This window comes from Eschrichtius robustus, chromosome 6, assembly GCF_028021215.1.
Source record: "Eschrichtius robustus isolate mEscRob2 chromosome 6, mEscRob2.pri, whole genome shotgun sequence".
Taxonomy (NCBI): Eukaryota; Metazoa; Chordata; class Mammalia; order Artiodactyla; family Eschrichtiidae; genus Eschrichtius; species Eschrichtius robustus.
Genome location: NC_090829.1, coordinates 141,255,048 through 141,272,549, shown reverse-complemented (window position 1 = coordinate 141,272,549; position 17,502 = coordinate 141,255,048). Strand labels below are relative to the sequence as shown.

Below are 17,502 nucleotides of genomic sequence, written 5' to 3'. Positions count from 1 at the left end.
GATCAGTAGTATTAATCTTATTATTTTATGTCTTAATTTGGTCTAATGGGGAACTTTTAAATTAACACAAGTATAATGTAGAATGTTAAATCCACTTGACCTTTTAAGATAGGTCATAATTTTGTGTTATGGTAGTTTACCTCCTACAGTCGTATGAATTCATTCTCCTGAGTGTTGCAGATGGCTGGAGATTGCTGTGTATATGTGTATGTTGGTTCCATTACGCTTTGGTTTGGAAAGCACTGATAGTAGAAAAAGTATGGGTTTTAGAGTTGGCCTGGTTTCTGATTCCATTTCTCATACTTACTCTTCTGTGACCCCAGGCGTATTTCTTTACATTTCTTAGCCTCGGGTTTCTCTATATATGAAAAGGTAGTAGTGGGCAGGTAGTGACTTGAGATAATACAAAACTCATTGGCAAGACGGATCCAAGATTTGTGGGGTTTGAATCTTGTATAATTTTAGGGACGTTCTTTAGAAAAAGAATTCAAAGTTACAAATAGACACAGGGCCTTGGTAGGCAAGTTCAATTGAAAGCCTCTGAAACTTAAGTTTCATTAGCTTTATCTTAACCCTGCTTCTGTTTACAGAAATATTTTGAGAGTTAATGCAGATAAAACATTTAAAACTTTTTCCCAGAATGCATGGTTTCCAGGTAGTAGATTTTAAGAGTTTATTTTATTACTGTGATTTTTTAGAAGTCTATTTTGAGCATAAAAAGCAGACTCCTGTTGAGTAGATCTAGTGTGGTTGGCCTACTAGGAATCTGTACTCCTTGAATAGCATTGGGCTCACATTTTGAGGAACATTTTTTAAGAATATGTTTACTTTGCATTTTGCCTACTCAAATGAAGTAAACAAAATAGCTATTTCCTTGCAATTCCATCTTTTTAGTTTTGTTTCTCTACAGCATTTTCATTATCCATTTATGATTCACTTAATGTAAGTAGCTGTTATAGGAAAAGGTTGTATCTCAATTTAAAAGTACCTGCTTAGTATCCAAGACCAGAATTTAAAGTAGACGGCAGCTGTTAGGGTTGTGGGAATTAGCTACTTGTTCCCCTCTCTTCCTTTAAAGACTTCCATGTTTCAGGTTTAAAAAAAATTACACAGTAAGTACAGCGAGTTCCCGTATACTGTTTCCCTAAGTGTTTCCTATTAATAACATCTTGATTTAGTGTGGTACATTTGCAACAACTGATGAACCAATTTTACACATTATCATTAACTAAATTCTGTAGTTTACATTAGGGATCACTCTGTGTTGTATGGGTTTAGACAAATGCATAATGTTATGTACCTACCATAATAGTATCATACAGAATAGTTCCACTGTCCTAAACCCCCCCTCTGCTGTACTTTAATCATCACTCCCTCCCTCTTCCTGAGCTACAGGCAACCACTGATCTTTTTACTGTTTCCATAGTTTTGACTTTTCTAGAATGTCATATAGTTGGATCAAACAGTATGTGGCCTTTTCACACTGACTACTTTCTAGTAATATGAGTTTAATTTTCCTCTATGATAAGTCTATATTTAGCTCTGTAAGAAACTGCCCAACTATTATCCAAAGTGGTTGTGTTACATTTTGTATTCTGATGAACAGTGAATGAGAGTTCCTGTGCTTCACATCTTTTTAAGATAGTATTTCTTCCCAACTTCATCTATAGATTCAACACAGTTCCAGTCAAAATCCCAGCAAGTTTATTTTGTGGATATTGGCAAAGAGATTCTGAAGTTTGTTTGGAGAAAAAAATGACCCAGAGTAGCTAACAGTACTGAAGAACAACAAAGGTGCAGGACTGATAGATACTACCTGACATTAAGACTTAGTATAAATCTCCAGTTTTCAAGACAGTGTCATACTGGTGAAAAAATAGACAAATACATCAATGGAATAGAATAAGGAACCCAGAAGTAGACCAATACAAATATACTCAACTAGTGTTTGATGGAGGAACAAAGACAACTCAATGGACAAAGCGTTGTCTTTTCAACAAGTGGTGTGGAACAACTGGATATCCACATGCAAACAAAATAAAAAAATCTAGACACAGTCTTTTCACAAAAATTAACTCAAAATATATCATAAACTTAATGTAAATGTAAAACACAAAATTATAAAATTTCTAGAAGATAACATATAATAAAAATCTAGGTGACCTTGGGTGTGATGATCACTTTTTAGATAAAATTCCAATAGCATGATCCATGAAGGAAAAACTTGACAAATAGAAAAGCCTGAAAGATACTGTTAAGAGAATGAAACGACAAGCCGTGGACTGGGAGAAAATACTTGTAAAACTCATGTCTGATAAAGGACTTGTATTCTTTTTTTTTTTATTAAAGAAATTTTGTTTTAACATCTTTATTGGAGTATAATTGCTTTACAATGGTGTGTTAGTTTCTGCTTTATAACAAAGTGAATCAGCTATACGTATATCCCCATATCTCCTCTCTCTTGCGTCTCCCTCCCACCCTCCCTGTCCTGCCCCTCTAGGTGGTAGGACTTGTATTCTTTTTTTTTTTTTTTTCCATTTTATTATTTTATTTATTTATTTATGGCTGTGTTGGGTCTTTGTTTCTGTGCGAGGGCTTTCTCCAGTTGTGGCAAGCGGGGGCCACTCCTCATCGCGGTGCGCGGGCCTCTCATTATCGCGGCCTCTCTTGTTGCGGAGCACAGGCTCCAGACGCGCAGGCTCAGCAATTGTGGCTCACGGGCCCAGCTGCTGCGCGGCATGTGGGATCTTCCCAGGGCAGGGCTCGAACCCGTGTCCCCTGCATTGGCAGGCAGACTCTCAACCACTGCGCCACCAGGGAAGCCCTCTTTTTTTTTTTTTAAATTTTTTTTGAGAAAAGGACTGGGAAGGTCTTTTTTTAAAAAAAATAAATTTATTTATTTATTTATTTTTGGCTGCGTTGGTTCTTTGTTGCTGTGCGTGGGCTTTCTCTAGTTGCGGTGAGCAGGGGCTACTCTTCGTTGCCGTGCGCGGGCTTCTCATTGTCGTGGCTTCTCTTGTTGCGGAGCACGGGCTCTAGGCGCGCAGGCTTCAGTAGTTGTGGCACATGGGCTTAGTAGTTATGGCTTGCGGTCTCTAGAGCTCAGGCTCAGTAGTTGTGGCGCACGGGCTTAGTTGCTCTGTGGCATGTGGGATCTTCCCGGGTCAGGGCTCGAACCCGTGTCCCTTGCATTGGCAGGCAGATTCTTAACCACTGCACCACCAGGGAAGTCCAGGACCTGTATTCTTAAAACTCAATAAGAACACAACCCAATTTAAAAATTGACAAACGATCTAACAGGGACTTCGTTAAAGAAGATATACAGATGGCAGATAAGCACATGAAAAGGTGCTCAACATCATATGTCATTAGAGAATTGAAAGTGAAATGAGATACCACTACCCACCTATTACAGTGGCTTGAGTTCAAAACGCTGAGAACATTTACATTGACTTATTAACTTTGCTCAGAGAATGGCCTCTTGTATCAGTTTCTTTTGTTAATAGTAGTAGTGTTAAGTCTCACAAATATTTTCTGTTGCCTAATTCTTTGATAAGAAAAAGGGTGTAGTAAAGACACTTGCTTTTTGTTTTAAGTTTACCTATTTTATTACCTGGTTATCATACTTACTCCTGAGATGATTAGAATGACTGTGTGGTTTCTCTTGACTTGTGTTATTTAATCTCAGAGATCAAGATTTTTATTTGATTTTTCTCCCCCTCACAAAATTAGGAGACTTCATGTGATCAAAGTGAAGGTTCTTGTTCTTCTGAAGAAGAAGAATGGAAAAGTGATAGAAGAAGTGAAAGTGACAGTGAAAGTTCAAGGTACCTGTTTTTACTCGTTTTAATCTTCTAAGCATTTTAGTCATGACGTTGAATGGCATCATACTTGAATGGCATTCAAGGTGTAAGAGCTTCCAACTGTGGAACAACTAACATTGAGTTTTTAATACATTTAAAAGGAGAAGAAAGCTGGATTAACAGCTGTTTCTACAGAAAATATTTTGGGTATTTTTTTTTTTTTGACTATAAAACATTTGAGCCAACAGTGTAAATATGTGTACTCAAAACATCAATTTAGTCTTGGGCTACGTTTATAAAGAGGAGTATACAACGTCTGTGTGATAAAATCACCGTTGAATTTATTATTAGTTATTGCATACGTTGATGAAAGTTCAATTAACTATCAAGAAGAAAAAAAAAAGGGAATTTTATTCAAGCCAAACTGAGGATTATAACCGGGAAGCAGATTCTCAGGAAGCTCTGAGAACTGTTCCACCTGTTAGAAGCTGAAGGCACGGTCATGTACATTTTCAAGACAAATGATGGTACATCAGGATGACATACTGCTATTTTATATAAAGTTCACCAAGAATACATAGTCCAGGTAAACTTTTACAAAGTGAGCACCAAGTACTATGACCCCCTACAGAGCTGGGAAAGAATGTTATTCTTTTAAGAAGTTAAATCGCTAACGTCAGAAGAAAGAAAAAAATTGATCTTTACTGTTGAGCAGACACTCCCATCTTTGAGCAGCTCTGGTTAATGTTTAATGCCGATGCCCGCTGCACGTTTAGGGAGGGTGGAGGCCCAAGTGGACACAGAGAATTTTATGTTTAATTTTTCTTGTCCTGCCTTAAAATATAAACTTTATTTTATCATACGTATTACCTTTTGTTTAGTTTTGGTATCCAAATTTCATGGGACTAAGATGTTAACATCTGTTCCTTGTCTTGGTAAATGTCAACTTTGTCCTGGCAGATGCTCCAGCCAGAAACCTGGATATCATTCTCTCTTCATAACATTTCCATCACCAAGTCTAGAAAATTCTCCCTTCTAAATATGACTCAGATTATTTTAATTTCCATTGATACTGTGCTTTACAGACCACCATACCATACTCCTGGCTTCCTTTCTTGTCTTCTTTTATTCCATTATGCTTAGGAGCTGGAGTGATTTCTAGAGCACTTGTCTACCCTTGTTTTTGTTTGTTAACTTAATTTTAATTGTGGTGAAATACACAGAACATAAAATTCACCATCTTAACTGTTTTTAATTGTACAGTTCAATAGTGTTAAGTACATTCACAGTGTTGTGCACCCAATCTCCAGAACTCATTTCATCTTGCAAAACCGAGACTGTATACCTACTAAACAGCAGTTTGCCACTCCACCCCACCCACCCCTGGCAACCACCATTGTCCTTTCTATCTCTGTATTCACTATCTTTTAATTTAACTTTTCTTGAATTTTATTGTACAAAGCAGATGCTCTTAAGATTTTTAAAACAGCTCTTTTTATAACATAAAATATAATACAAAAATAATATTTGTAATAAATAGCTTTTGGAACTGTGTGTTTTATCAAGGCTGAGAGGTATGTGGTTGGACAATGATGGCCCCAGTAGAGGATTTTTATCCTTTTCTGTGTTTGCTAAAGCTGGGAGTGGGCCAGGGGCTAGTTTTCTAGTTTCCTATTTGACTCTGCTTTTGCTCCAGGGTAGGTTAGGACTAGGCCCTCTCTGGGATCTTTTCTCATATCAGGGAGAGTCCCCCTGTTGGCAAGAAGCTTTGTCCACTTAGAGCTTTCTGTTCTGTCCTTTCCTCGTGGCTCTCAGTGTAGTCACTGACGGTTTGTCGTTCCAGTTACAATTTCTAGTCCCATTTTGGAGCCTCCTGCGGTTTAGGGGGCGCGCTGCTCTTCTGCACAGTCTCTCCTGCTTTCGTAGCTACACTTCACTTTTGGAAAGGGTATTATTAGTTGGCTCTAGATGTTGTCTTCTATGAGGTCTCATCCAAATTATACTTACAAAAAATTTCTCAGGCTTATATCCTTTCCTAATTCCCAGTGTCAGTGAAGATTTTTCTCCTTCTCATGGTCTTTGGTCATTTCAGTATGCACTGATAGGGAGGGCAGTCGAATCTTCCCAGGATCTTTTCTTTCCTCCTTGTTGTCTCTCCTTTCTTAAGGTTGTAGGATGAATTTACTCTTAGGGTTTAGATTCTGGTTCTGTACAACTGAAACTGTTTTCCTCTCTAGTGGCTCTTCATCTAGATATTCTGATTGGACGGCTGACGCAGGCATCAATCTGCAGCCTCCTTTACGAACGTCATCCCGTCGACGAATTACTCGGTTTCGTAGTAGTTCAGAGGACGAAATGTCTACTGAGAATTTATCTCCTCCAAAAAGGAGACGAAAGAGAAAGAAAGAAAATAAGCCTAAAAAAGAGGTAAGAAAAGTATATCTTTAAAAATACCATCTATCTACACTTTTCTAGTTTCTGTCCATATTTAGAAATTAGAAATCTTTGGGAATTTGTAGGCTTTATTACTATTATTTTTTTGATCGACATACATCATCAGGAGTCAAACGTAAAATGCAAACAAACTTATTTTTGGAAAATCTCCTTTGTTGTTAAAACTTCTCTAATCTGCTCTGAGTTGGACTTGGCACTTACACCTTTCTGAATCTGTAACTTAGAGGGAAAGCTCTATTTTGCTCAGATCCCCACCATAACTCTTATTTTGTCCTCCAGTTCCAACACCAAAAATATACTTCAAGGCATTTTAAGATCCTTTATTCTTGTTTTGTCTGCTGTTGTCCTGTTTCCCATTTTCATTTGACATGTTCTGTCTTCATACTTTTCTCCTAATTGTAATATTGCTATACCTTGTTCCATGTACAGTGCTACATGTGCTCCTGTCATACAGGTAGCTGTTGTTATTTAAAAATGCTATGTCTTTGTATTAGGTATCTATTGCTGTGTAACAGATCATCTTGGAACTTAGCTTAAAAACAAGAAACATTTATTATTTCATGTTTTGATGAATCAGGAATTTGGGAACTGATTAGCTGAGTTTTGGCTGATGAGGTTGCAGTCATCATGTTAGCTTGGGTCACAGTTGTCTAAAGGCTTGACTGGGGGTGGATCTTTGAAGTTTGTTCATAGGGCAGTTGGCTGCTGGCCTCAGTTCCTTACCATATGGGCTCCTCCATAGGGCTGCTTGAGTGTCTTCTTGACATGGTAGCTGATTGTCCCCACAGCAAGTGATCCAAAAATTAAGCAGGGGCTAAGCCTTTTATGACCTAGTCTTGGAAGTCGCACATTGTTACTTCTGCTTTTTTCTATTTGTTAGAAGTAGTTGGAGCCCACATTGAGTGGAGTATACTTAGGCTCCACCTCTTAAAGAGGAAAGGAGGCGTATCAAAGAATTTGTGGTTATATTTTTAAATTACCAGTCTTTTTTTTTTTTTTTTTAATTTTTTTCCATTATGGTTTATCACAGAATATTGAATATAGTTCCCTGTGCTATACAGTAGGACCTTGTTGTTTATCCATCCTAAATATAATAGTTTGCATTTGCTAACCCCAAACTCCCATTCCATCCCTGTACCACCCCCCTCCCCCTTGGCAACCACTAGTTGTTCTCTGTGTCTGTGAGTCTGTTTCTATTTCATAAAAGTTCATTTGTATCATATTTTAGATTCCACATGTGATATCATATGTAAAATTACCAGTCTTAAAACCTCAAATCAAGAGGAGACTCCCTGAGATGATTAGTCTGTGGTGAAATTCACTGTGGAGTCTTGGCAAAGCAGCCTTAGTGTGTTGAAGAGGATCCAGCTGGAAATTAGACCCGCTTCATAGGATGTAAAGTGCTATGCAGAATCTGCTAGAAATTCAGGAGACGCTAGGAAAGTGCTAGGTAGATCTACAGTGCTTGCACAGCTGATAATGTTCCTATGTATGTTAAAGAACCAAATATGTATGCTGTTTAAAAACTAATCATTAGGTGACATGCTAATAAAACAGCCATTCTGAATGGTGAAGTCTTTTGTTTTTCAATTAAACAGTGCACACTGCCCCTTTCTATTCTATTAAACTTTGTTCGCTTCCCCTTGGCAGAATCTGCGGAGGATGACTCAGGCAGAGCTTGCAAACATGGAACGCTTATATGAATTTCATCCTCCGGTTTGGATAACTGACACCACACTTCGGAAGTCTCCTTTTGTTCCTCAAATGGGTGATGAGGTGAGAGTAATAAAGTTTAAAAATGTGAATATGGAACGTAAAATTAATATTACTCTTAGGTTTTTATTTTTAAATGTATACTTCCCTTTTGTAGGTAATATATTTTCGACAGGGTCACGAAGCTTATATTGAGGCTGTCAGAAGAAATAACATTTATGAACTGAACCCTAACAAGGAGCCATGGAGAAAAATGGATCTTAGGGTAAGATGATGGTATCATTAAATCATTAAGCATTTAGCACATACATGTATAGTTAAATTATTTATAAATCCATTAAAAATAACCTACTGGAGGCATACTTCATTACTACCTTTCTGTTAATTTCCAACTTAAAAACATTTCGGCTATTACCTGCTAAGCATTAAGGTCTAGTCAGAAGACATGCTTGTCAGTGGGCACTCTGTACATTATTGGAAGGCAGCTTGGCTGTATATATCATTAATCTTAAAATGATTGTACCCAGGACAGATTTTCAAAAGAAGTGCAAGTTTTCAAAAAAACCAATACAAATTGGAAAAAAAGGTTCAACCTCACATGTAATAAAATACAGAAAAAACTTTAGCTTCTCTGTACTTAACCAATTTTATGTATATACATACTTTTAACATTTAAAGAAAGAAAATACCATGTTTTAACAAGTAGCAAAGGTTTAGGTTTGTTAATAGTTGTTCAACTTGGTGATAAGGGTGCATGAAACAGGTGCAGGCTCCCCATGGGGTATCTTGGCAGTTGGAATTGAAACTGAAAATATTTAGACCTTTTAAATCAGCAGTTCTACTTTTGGTAATTTAGGAAACAACCAGAAGTGCACACAAGTTTAAATTCTATATCACTGTTTATAAAAACAAAAAATTAGGAAAAAATCCAAATATCCCACAGTACTGAATGGACCAAACCATGATATAGTCACACATTTGGCTACTATGTGGAGCCCACCGTGTAGCCGAGGCTTTTAAAATGTTTGTAGAATGAATGTTACATATTCACAGTGTGTTACTAAGAGGAAAAATGGGATGTGAAATTCTGTTTTGGGTTATGATAAAAATTTAAAGACATATGGTCAACCAAAATAAATACATTACAATGTTAGTGGTGATTACATGTAGAGTAGTATTACAGGTGATTTTTAATCTTTATACTTCATATTTTTGATACTTTCATTAACTGTTAGAAGATGAAAAAACTCAGTGGCTCTACTTCTATGAATTTGGCTTCAGATACATTCAAATTTATGTCTCTTTCACTTATTACTGTGTACCTGAGGACAGCTGATCCTCATTTTTCTTGTTTTCTGTATTTACGAATTTGCCTTTCTCACTGTTTGCTATTTGTAACACCAAAATCAGTACTCAAGGTGCTTTCTAGTCATTTGCAGACACGCACAGTGTGGCAAAAGATTTGAGTTGTCTGCCCAGCATGTTCTCAGCTGAGGTTGAACAAGGTGATACTTCCTTCTTTTGAGCTCTCATATTGTAAATAAGTGTTCTCTTTGCAGTCTATTCAGTGCCACATTAAACATTTTTCAGATTTTTGTGCTTTTTTTTTCAGATTTTTGTGTTGGTGACTTGCTGTTTAAGATGGCCCCCTAGCGTAGTGCTAAAGTGCTGTCTTGTGTTACTGTGTACAAGAAGGTGATGATGTACCTTAATGGAGAAAATCTGTGTGTTAGATAAGCTTCTTTTAGGCATGAGTCATAGTGCTGTTGGTTGTGAGTTCAATGTTAATGACTCACCAACCTAGATTAAATGACATGTCTTTACATAGAAATTCACATTACACAAGATACTATCTTAATTAGGTGACTGAAATGTTACGACTGGGGGCCTGTAGCCACCTAGCCTTGTATTCCCTCCAGGAGCAGTGGTTCAGTATTCACTGGGAACTCACTAATTCATCATTTTGGGTGGCACTACAGAATAGTAAGAATGCTGCAGATAATGAGAACCAACTGTATTTTTAGCACTTTGTTTGGCACATTATAACAATAACATTTTGTGCAGTGAATAAATGGATGAATCATCTCATATTCTTAGTATTAAGGAAACAGGTAGTGGGGGAAGGCTAATTACAGTAGAATGAGTAGGATGCTCTATCATGGTAGGAAGTTTCTCCCATTCCCTGTGTTACCCCTACTGCCTGGAATAGGTCATGGCACATAGATCTTCAACAAATATTTATTGAAATGTATTAGGTAGAAATTTAATGTCAGGTTTTTGAAGAATAATAAGCCAAATGCTTACATAGTTTGATTTGCATAGTACAAAATTATATAAATGAAAATGTTTCTCTAGGAAGAGAAGAAAGCCAGAAGGAAATTCTGATTGTGCACAGTGGTTGTGTTTAGATACTGAGCTGATGGGTGATTTGTGCGTTCCTTCTTATCCTTTTGTTGTGTTTTTTTCTAAAGTTAGTATATTCCTTACGTTAGAAACAGTGTTAAATACCGGTCTTCAAAAAGATGTGAAGATTTAGCAAAAACGATCGTAAATAATGGTAAATTAAACCCCTCTTCTGGTTTGGAATTCTAAATTGTGAGCTGACTTAATTTGGCAACATGTGGAGAATTATAATCTTGAGGAATTGCTTTATTTTAACCATTTATTCTTTTTAAAAATATCTGTTAAAGGATCAAGAGTTGGTCAAAATAGTTGGAATACGATATGAGGTTGGTCCCCCTACACTTTGTTGCCTCAAGCTAGCATTTATAGATCCTGCGACTGGAAAACTTATGGACAAATCTTTCTCTATTAGGTATGTGTTACTTTTTAAAAAATGAAATTATTTAAATTTAGATTTTCCCTCTCGCTGATCAGCATGTCCTTTGCATTCAGCTGCAGGGTAAATAGTAGAGCACTGTGGACAGCCCAAGATGTAAGTTGAAGTTCTGATAGATGGGACCCACTGGAAGTAAAAATACTGGTAGTGCAGCAGCAATTAGGCAGGAGCGTGTTTTATACATTTTTCATGCCACTTAAATGTGTAGAGAATTCTGGCCTATGGTGGAAATTGCTTCTGCATTTGTTTTGAGAAAATGTTAGAATAAATAATTTGCTAAACCTGTGCTGTCCAATATGGTAGCTGTTAGCCACGTGTGGCTGCCGAGGACTTGAACTGTTGCTAATTTGAATTGAGTGTGATTAAGTGTACACATTGGATTTTGAAGGCTTGGTATGAAGGCAAAGAATGTAAAATATCTCATTATTTTGTATTGATTATGTGGTGAAACAATATTTAGGATATATTGGGTTAAATAAAATACACTATTAAAATTAATTTCAGTGGTTTCTTTTTACTTTAATAAGGCTAGTCAAAAATTAAAAATTACATATGTGGCTCCCATTGTATTTCTTTTGGACATTGCCGCTCTAGACTATAACCTGCTGTGCAGGAAATTTAACAGTCTTTTATTTTTGTTTAGATATCATGATATGCCAGATGTTATTGACTTTCTTGTACTGCGTCAATTTTACGATGAAGCGAGACAGAGGAACTGGCAGTCTTGTAAGTCTGTCCTTACCCTGAGAAATGAATCTCTCATTTTATTGCTCTAAGTTTTTTGGTTGTGGTGCTGCTTATTATGGTGGATGCAAACATGTAAATTCTGGAAAGAAATATAAGACTGCTAAGTATATTTTGCTTAGGGCTTGGTATGGTATGTGACATTTTGGAAGGATGATTTCTTACTCCTGGAGTATAGGCTAGAGTAGACCTTCTATTTCCTTTCAGACTTGTCCACACTGCATTACTTCCATCTTTAATGTGACACTGGTATAATTCACAAAATTACCTGTAATGTAAAACAATAAGAAAGTTGAAAAATAACGCAATAATGTTCTGGTATGCCAGAATATCTTACCTTTGATAATCATATCAACCCAGACTTAAATAGGTTGACTTGAGGTAACCATTCCTTTAAAAAATAAAAAATTTGTGTAAAACTTAACGCTTTATAACCATGAATTGTATGGGTCGACAGAAAAAATAAAATCACCTAAATGTAGGCACTAACTTTTGAATGTGGCTTTTTGAATGTGGTTTCAATGTGGTTTTCATGGTGACTGTTTAAGGCAGGCTGGTAGGCTCACTTGCTTAGACTTGTGTAGGTTATTAATCTCCTTAGGACATAATTGATGACTGTAATTAGGCCAGCAACTGTAATAGTTATTTCACAGGTGTATATGTATTACTTTCCAGTATGTAATGCTGTCTGGGGAGCTCATGTATTGAGTTTGACTTTAGTCACCTAGGAGAATGAAAAGTCATTCTCCTTTTATCAATTTTAGTGAAATACTAAGTTCTACCTAGGCTGTGTCAGCTGGTGTACACATTCATAAATGATGTTAAGACCTCATTAATTTTCCTAATTCCTGCTGCCTTTTTCTGCAGGCAATAGAAACAGGTAAATAAATTCCCTGAGTTGTCCCTATTTGAAACGAAATCTTATCAGAGAGTGTGGCTGCTCTTAGTAGACTTTTTTTTTTTTTAAATTAATAGCTACTCTATTTATTTATTTATTTATTTATTTATTTATTTATTATTATTTATTTATTTATTTATTTATAGCTGTGTTGGGTCTTCGTTTTGTGCGAGGGCTTTCTCTAGTTGCGGCAAGCGGGGGCCACTCTTCATCGTGGTGCGGGGGCCACTCTTCATCGCGGTGCGCGGGCCTCTCACTATCGCGGCCCCTCCCGTTGCACTTTTTTTTTTTAGTAGACTGTTCTTAATGGTAACGTCCACACAAGTAATCAGGGTTATTTTGGGGACTGGAGGTGTAAAGGAAAGTTTTCTTGAAGAGAAACATCTAGCCACCAAAGACGAAACAGAACAAAACAAAAAACAAGCCAGACAGCTGGAATATGTAGAAGTTAATGTTGTACAGCCAAGTCCCAAAGAACTTTATCGTTTCCTAGCCAATCTGGTTTTCAACCCCCATGATGTGTAAATTAGAAGCTCTCATTTTGTTCTACCAACATGCCCATTCAAAAAAATTTCTTAACCTTGATTCTCTACAAGTAAATGCTAGAGATTGGTTCCTGACTACCCCTTGTAATTTGGTGGGTTTTGTTTTATTTTTGAGGTTGTGAAATTATTGTATCATATCTTCTATGCTAATTAATTTGTTTTTGCTCCCCCATAAAAATCTTACTTCTTCTCCTGAAGTTTGAGCAGTTATTATAGGAAGTTGCTTGTGAGAACTTTTTACTGAGCAGATGTTTATCCTGCTTTTGACTAGCCAAAATAGGTTTATTTGAAAAATCTTAATGGAATAGAAAAGCCCATTTTTACCATGAGAAAATGAATTTTTTAAGCCTCCTTTTAATTTAAAGTTTTTAGTCTTACACCAAAGAACTATTTTTATCTCAACTGAAAGTATTCTAATGTTAGATAAATAGGGAAGAAAAATATTACCTAACTAATTCTTGGTGTCAAAGACTGGCTCCCTTAGTAACCATATATTTTTGTATTAGGCTTCTCAAAATGAAGCCCCTGGATTTGTTATTATTACAGTAATACTTATTGTAACAAATATTATAATTGATATTTGTTAAATTGGGTTATTTATAGAATTGGACAGAAACCATGGTGCTACATCAAAATTTTAGTATATTCCTTCCATTAAAAAGGTTTGTTGTTAAAATTTATTAAGACTTCTTTTTAAAGTTGAAGTGTTGTTTTGGAATATCTGTATTAATGAAATACTGTCAAAAGTAGAATTTTATTAACGGTAGAAGGGTGGTGGGATGAGGGGCTTATGGGTTTCTAATGATTTTGAAGTAAAATATACATAAAGATCATGTTTATATAAATTTGAAAATATATTAACCTCAAAACATGTAGCTCCAATAGTTGTGATATTACTATTTTTTTCAGTTTTACAGAATTTATTGAAAGCAGACTTTCTTTAGTCAAGACTATTTGTGGGGAATATTCTCTTTCTTGGGAGTGATATGTAGCTTTAATTTTGATTGATACTATTTCTGTAAAACTTTTCTTGAAGAAAGTATTGTTAATCTAGCAAAGAATTATTAATGAAGGATAAGTAACTTTTTTTATATTGATTTTGTTTTGAAAACGATGGGATGGATGGGAAGGAGGAGATAGGGTTATTATAGCAGTCTGTGTTTCTTTTGTAATATATGTAAAACAAAGATCGAATACAGTTTCTTTCTCTAGAAGTTGTTAACAGTTATAGAATACACTTAGAAATGTGTATGTATAATCTAAAATCACTGAAGTCAGTTGAAGTATTCTTTCCAGTTACTTTGGTTTGTATAGGGAGCTCTCCTAAGGTCTGCTTGCCTGCTTTTATATTATGCTGAGATAATGGGGTATGTGGATGTTTAATTCTTTTAAATAATAAATAAGTATTTTCAAGGGTACATTTAGACCTGATTTTTATTATGAGATCTTAAGAATTAGAACACCGTTTTATGTGGAGATATATACATAGCAGCAACTTTAGAAGAATCATGGATTAACTTCTGATCATACGTTTATAACTTGTTTTATTCAGGAAATGTTACATATTTCATAAGTATATTTAATATGCTTATTAAATATTTATCGATTTGTATACATCGTTGTAAAAGATTTTTGAGTTTTGTTAAATTTTGTTCTTTGTAATAGAACTTATTTTGGAGTGGGCATTTGGATCCATTAAATAATGGAACCTAGTCATGAACCGTTCTCATCAACTATATTCGATGGTTTTATACCTTTGGTAAATTGCCGAGTGTAGTACTATGTCTTTTTCACGTATGTTTTATCACTAAAGATTGCAGATAAGTGGCGAAGAATGGCTAAGTTTAAGATAAAAATATTATTTGATTTGTTTTATCTGTGTCATAGGTATTTTATAAGTTAAAAATGTTAATGTTAGCAAATTGATGTCTCAGACTTGGTCGTCTCTCTTATAGGTGACAGGTTTCGTTCTATCATTGACGATGCTTGGTGGTTTGGAACGGTGCTGAGTCAAGAGCCGTATCAGCCACAGTACCCTGATAGTCATTTCCAGTGTTACATTGTTAGGTATGTATGCAGATGAAAAGCAGTCATCTACAAACATTTGTTCATTGCGGCAGGTTGTGGTATGAATGACGTGTTTCAGGTTAAAAAAAACACCATTGAGTTCATTGTTAAGTCACGTCAGTCTCACCTTTGCAGCATCTCTCTAGAATGCCTCTGTTACTAGTACCCGCCTTGGTACAGGTTCTACTTGCTTCCCTGGGACCTTTTTTGTAGCCTCCTAATATTTCCTCAACCCAATATTGCAGGATCATTGTTCAGGAGCACATGTTACTTCATTTCCCTTGTTCAAAAAAAGTCTGTGCTGCCTTTCCATTGGCTGTGGAAACAAAGTCCACATTCTGAAGTGTGGCATTCAAGGCCTTCACACTGTCTTTCTTCACTTACCCTGGGTACAGGCCGCACAGGATTTCTGGTTTTGTCCTTGAATCCACCATACATTTTTATACTTGTTTGTTATAATCTATTTGAAAAAAACCATACTGTTAATATTTAAACTTACTGCTACAGTGAGGTTAATTTTTGCATTTTCTATCTTTTTGTTTACTCTTGTAGTGGGTACCTAGTATTAGCCACGGGTTTTTTTGTTTTTTGTTTTTTTTTTTTATTGGAGTATAGTTGCTTTACAATGTTGTGTTAGTTTCTGCTGTACAGCAAAGTGAATCAACTATACATACACATATATCCCCTCTTTTTTGGATTTCCTTCCCATGTAGGTCACCACAGCTCCCTGTGTTATACACAGTGTTCTCATTAGTTATCTATTTTTTACATGCTATCAATTGTCTTTATGAAAGGCTAACCAGACTTTTTTTGGTTTTAACAGGTGGGACAATACTGAAATTGAAAAACTTAGCCCTTGGGACATGGAACCAATACCTGATAATGGTATGTAATTTTTAAACAATGAAAATATATTTTCAAGTTTTTATCTTACTAATGCACATAGAGCACATTTGTGGTCTTTGAGAAACATTTTTAAATTATGGTAACTGTGAGCTTTACTAAAACAAGTGAACAGAATTATGTGTATCTGGCTCCTTAATTCTTATCTTGTTTCCAGCTTGTTGCTCGCTGTATCTTAGTCACCAACTGTCATTTCTCATGTAACTGTGCTTTAGTCTCTTCTTGATCTCCTTCACATAGCCTCCATTTCCCTTTCCTCATCCTTATTCCTTTACCCTTGTTCTTTCTTCAGAGAAGAGCTCTAACCTGGCTTGCGTCTGTCTTTCGCATTACCTCAACTTGTCTGAGAGGTAGAGGCCTCTGTTCCAAAGGCCATCTCTTCTCCAGTGCTTGCAGTCCCACTCCTTTGAACTTCTCTTGGACCTGGTATTTACACTTAGTTCATTCCCTCCATCAATTTTAGTTTCCTCCTTCCTATCTCCATTCAAGTTTGGATTTGTGTCTTGTACCTTAACACAGCTTTCATTTCGTTTTCTTGAACATTTTGCTACTGAATTACTTCACTCTTGTTAAACTTTTTGAAGGGGTACCCTACATATCTGTTGCCTCCCATCTCTCCACTATCAAGCTTTCTTTTATATTAGTGTTGATTCAACATAAAAACATGCAAGAACTTGTGTCCTTTCACATCCACCATTTTTGACACATGAAACCTTTGCTCTGTGTTTTCTTCTTGTGTCTGCCTTAAGGATCAAGCCCTTTTTCCTTCGTGTTTTATTCTCTGACATATCTCCATCAACTGTTGCCTTACTTTACTTTGGAAATAAGGAGTTGTTTTTTTTTTTTTCTCTTTTTGTTTTTTTTAACATCTTTATTGGAGTATAATTGCTTTACAATGGTGTGTTAGTTTCTGCTGTATAACAAAGTGAATCAGCTATACAGACACATATATCCCCATATCTCCTCTCTCTTGTGTCTCCCTCCCACCCTCCCTATGCCACCCCTCTAGGTGGTCACAAAGCACCGAGCTGATCTCCCTGTGCTATGCAGCTGCTTCCCACTAAGGAGTTTTTTTTCAAAAAAATTTGTTTTAAATAACTACACTCTTGAAAGTCACCAGTGACTCCTTTATTAAGTTTTCTTTTGAGCTTAGTATCTTAACAAATAATACTTAGCAATATGAAATGACATTTTGCATTGCATAAAGCATATATAGATAAGTGAAAACCAACATTTTTTTGAGGTCTTACTCTGCTGCTAAGAACTTCATATGTATCCATTAATTTAATCTTACTCTGAGGTGATGCTCTATTATTAATTTTACAGATGAAGGAACTCAGGCTCAGAGCGTTTTCAGTAACTTAGCTAAGTCACACACCTCTAGAAAGGTTAGGAGTTTGGATTCTAGCCTAAGCCATCTGGCACCAACCAGTGCTTTTAACTGCTAGTTATAGCTGCCACTTTGTAAACGATACCAAATCAATGAAAGCACTGACATAAAGAGATTTTACATGTTAATGAGGCCAATAAGTCTTT

General features: G+C 36.0%; 1 protein-coding gene across 4 annotated transcripts in view; it reads left to right on the top strand.

Moving 5' to 3' along the window:
* The window catches only part of BRWD1 (bromodomain and WD repeat domain containing 1), a 131,840-nt gene that overhangs the window by 79,846 nt on the left and 34,492 nt on the right, over positions 1-17,502 (top strand). For all 4 annotated transcript variants that reach the window (XM_068547101.1, XM_068547099.1, XM_068547098.1 and 1 more), the window contains 8 exons: positions 3,733-3,827; positions 6,041-6,230; positions 7,908-8,033; positions 8,128-8,235; positions 10,661-10,785; positions 11,453-11,535; positions 14,952-15,063; positions 15,887-15,948. In XM_068547101.1, the coding sequence (XP_068403202.1) occupies positions 3,733-3,827; positions 6,041-6,230; positions 7,908-8,033; positions 8,128-8,235; positions 10,661-10,785; positions 11,453-11,535; positions 14,952-15,063; positions 15,887-15,948 (901 nt within the window). The remainder of the gene's footprint in view (positions 1-3,732; positions 3,828-6,040; positions 6,231-7,907; positions 8,034-8,127; positions 8,236-10,660; positions 10,786-11,452; positions 11,536-14,951; positions 15,064-15,886; positions 15,949-17,502) is intronic.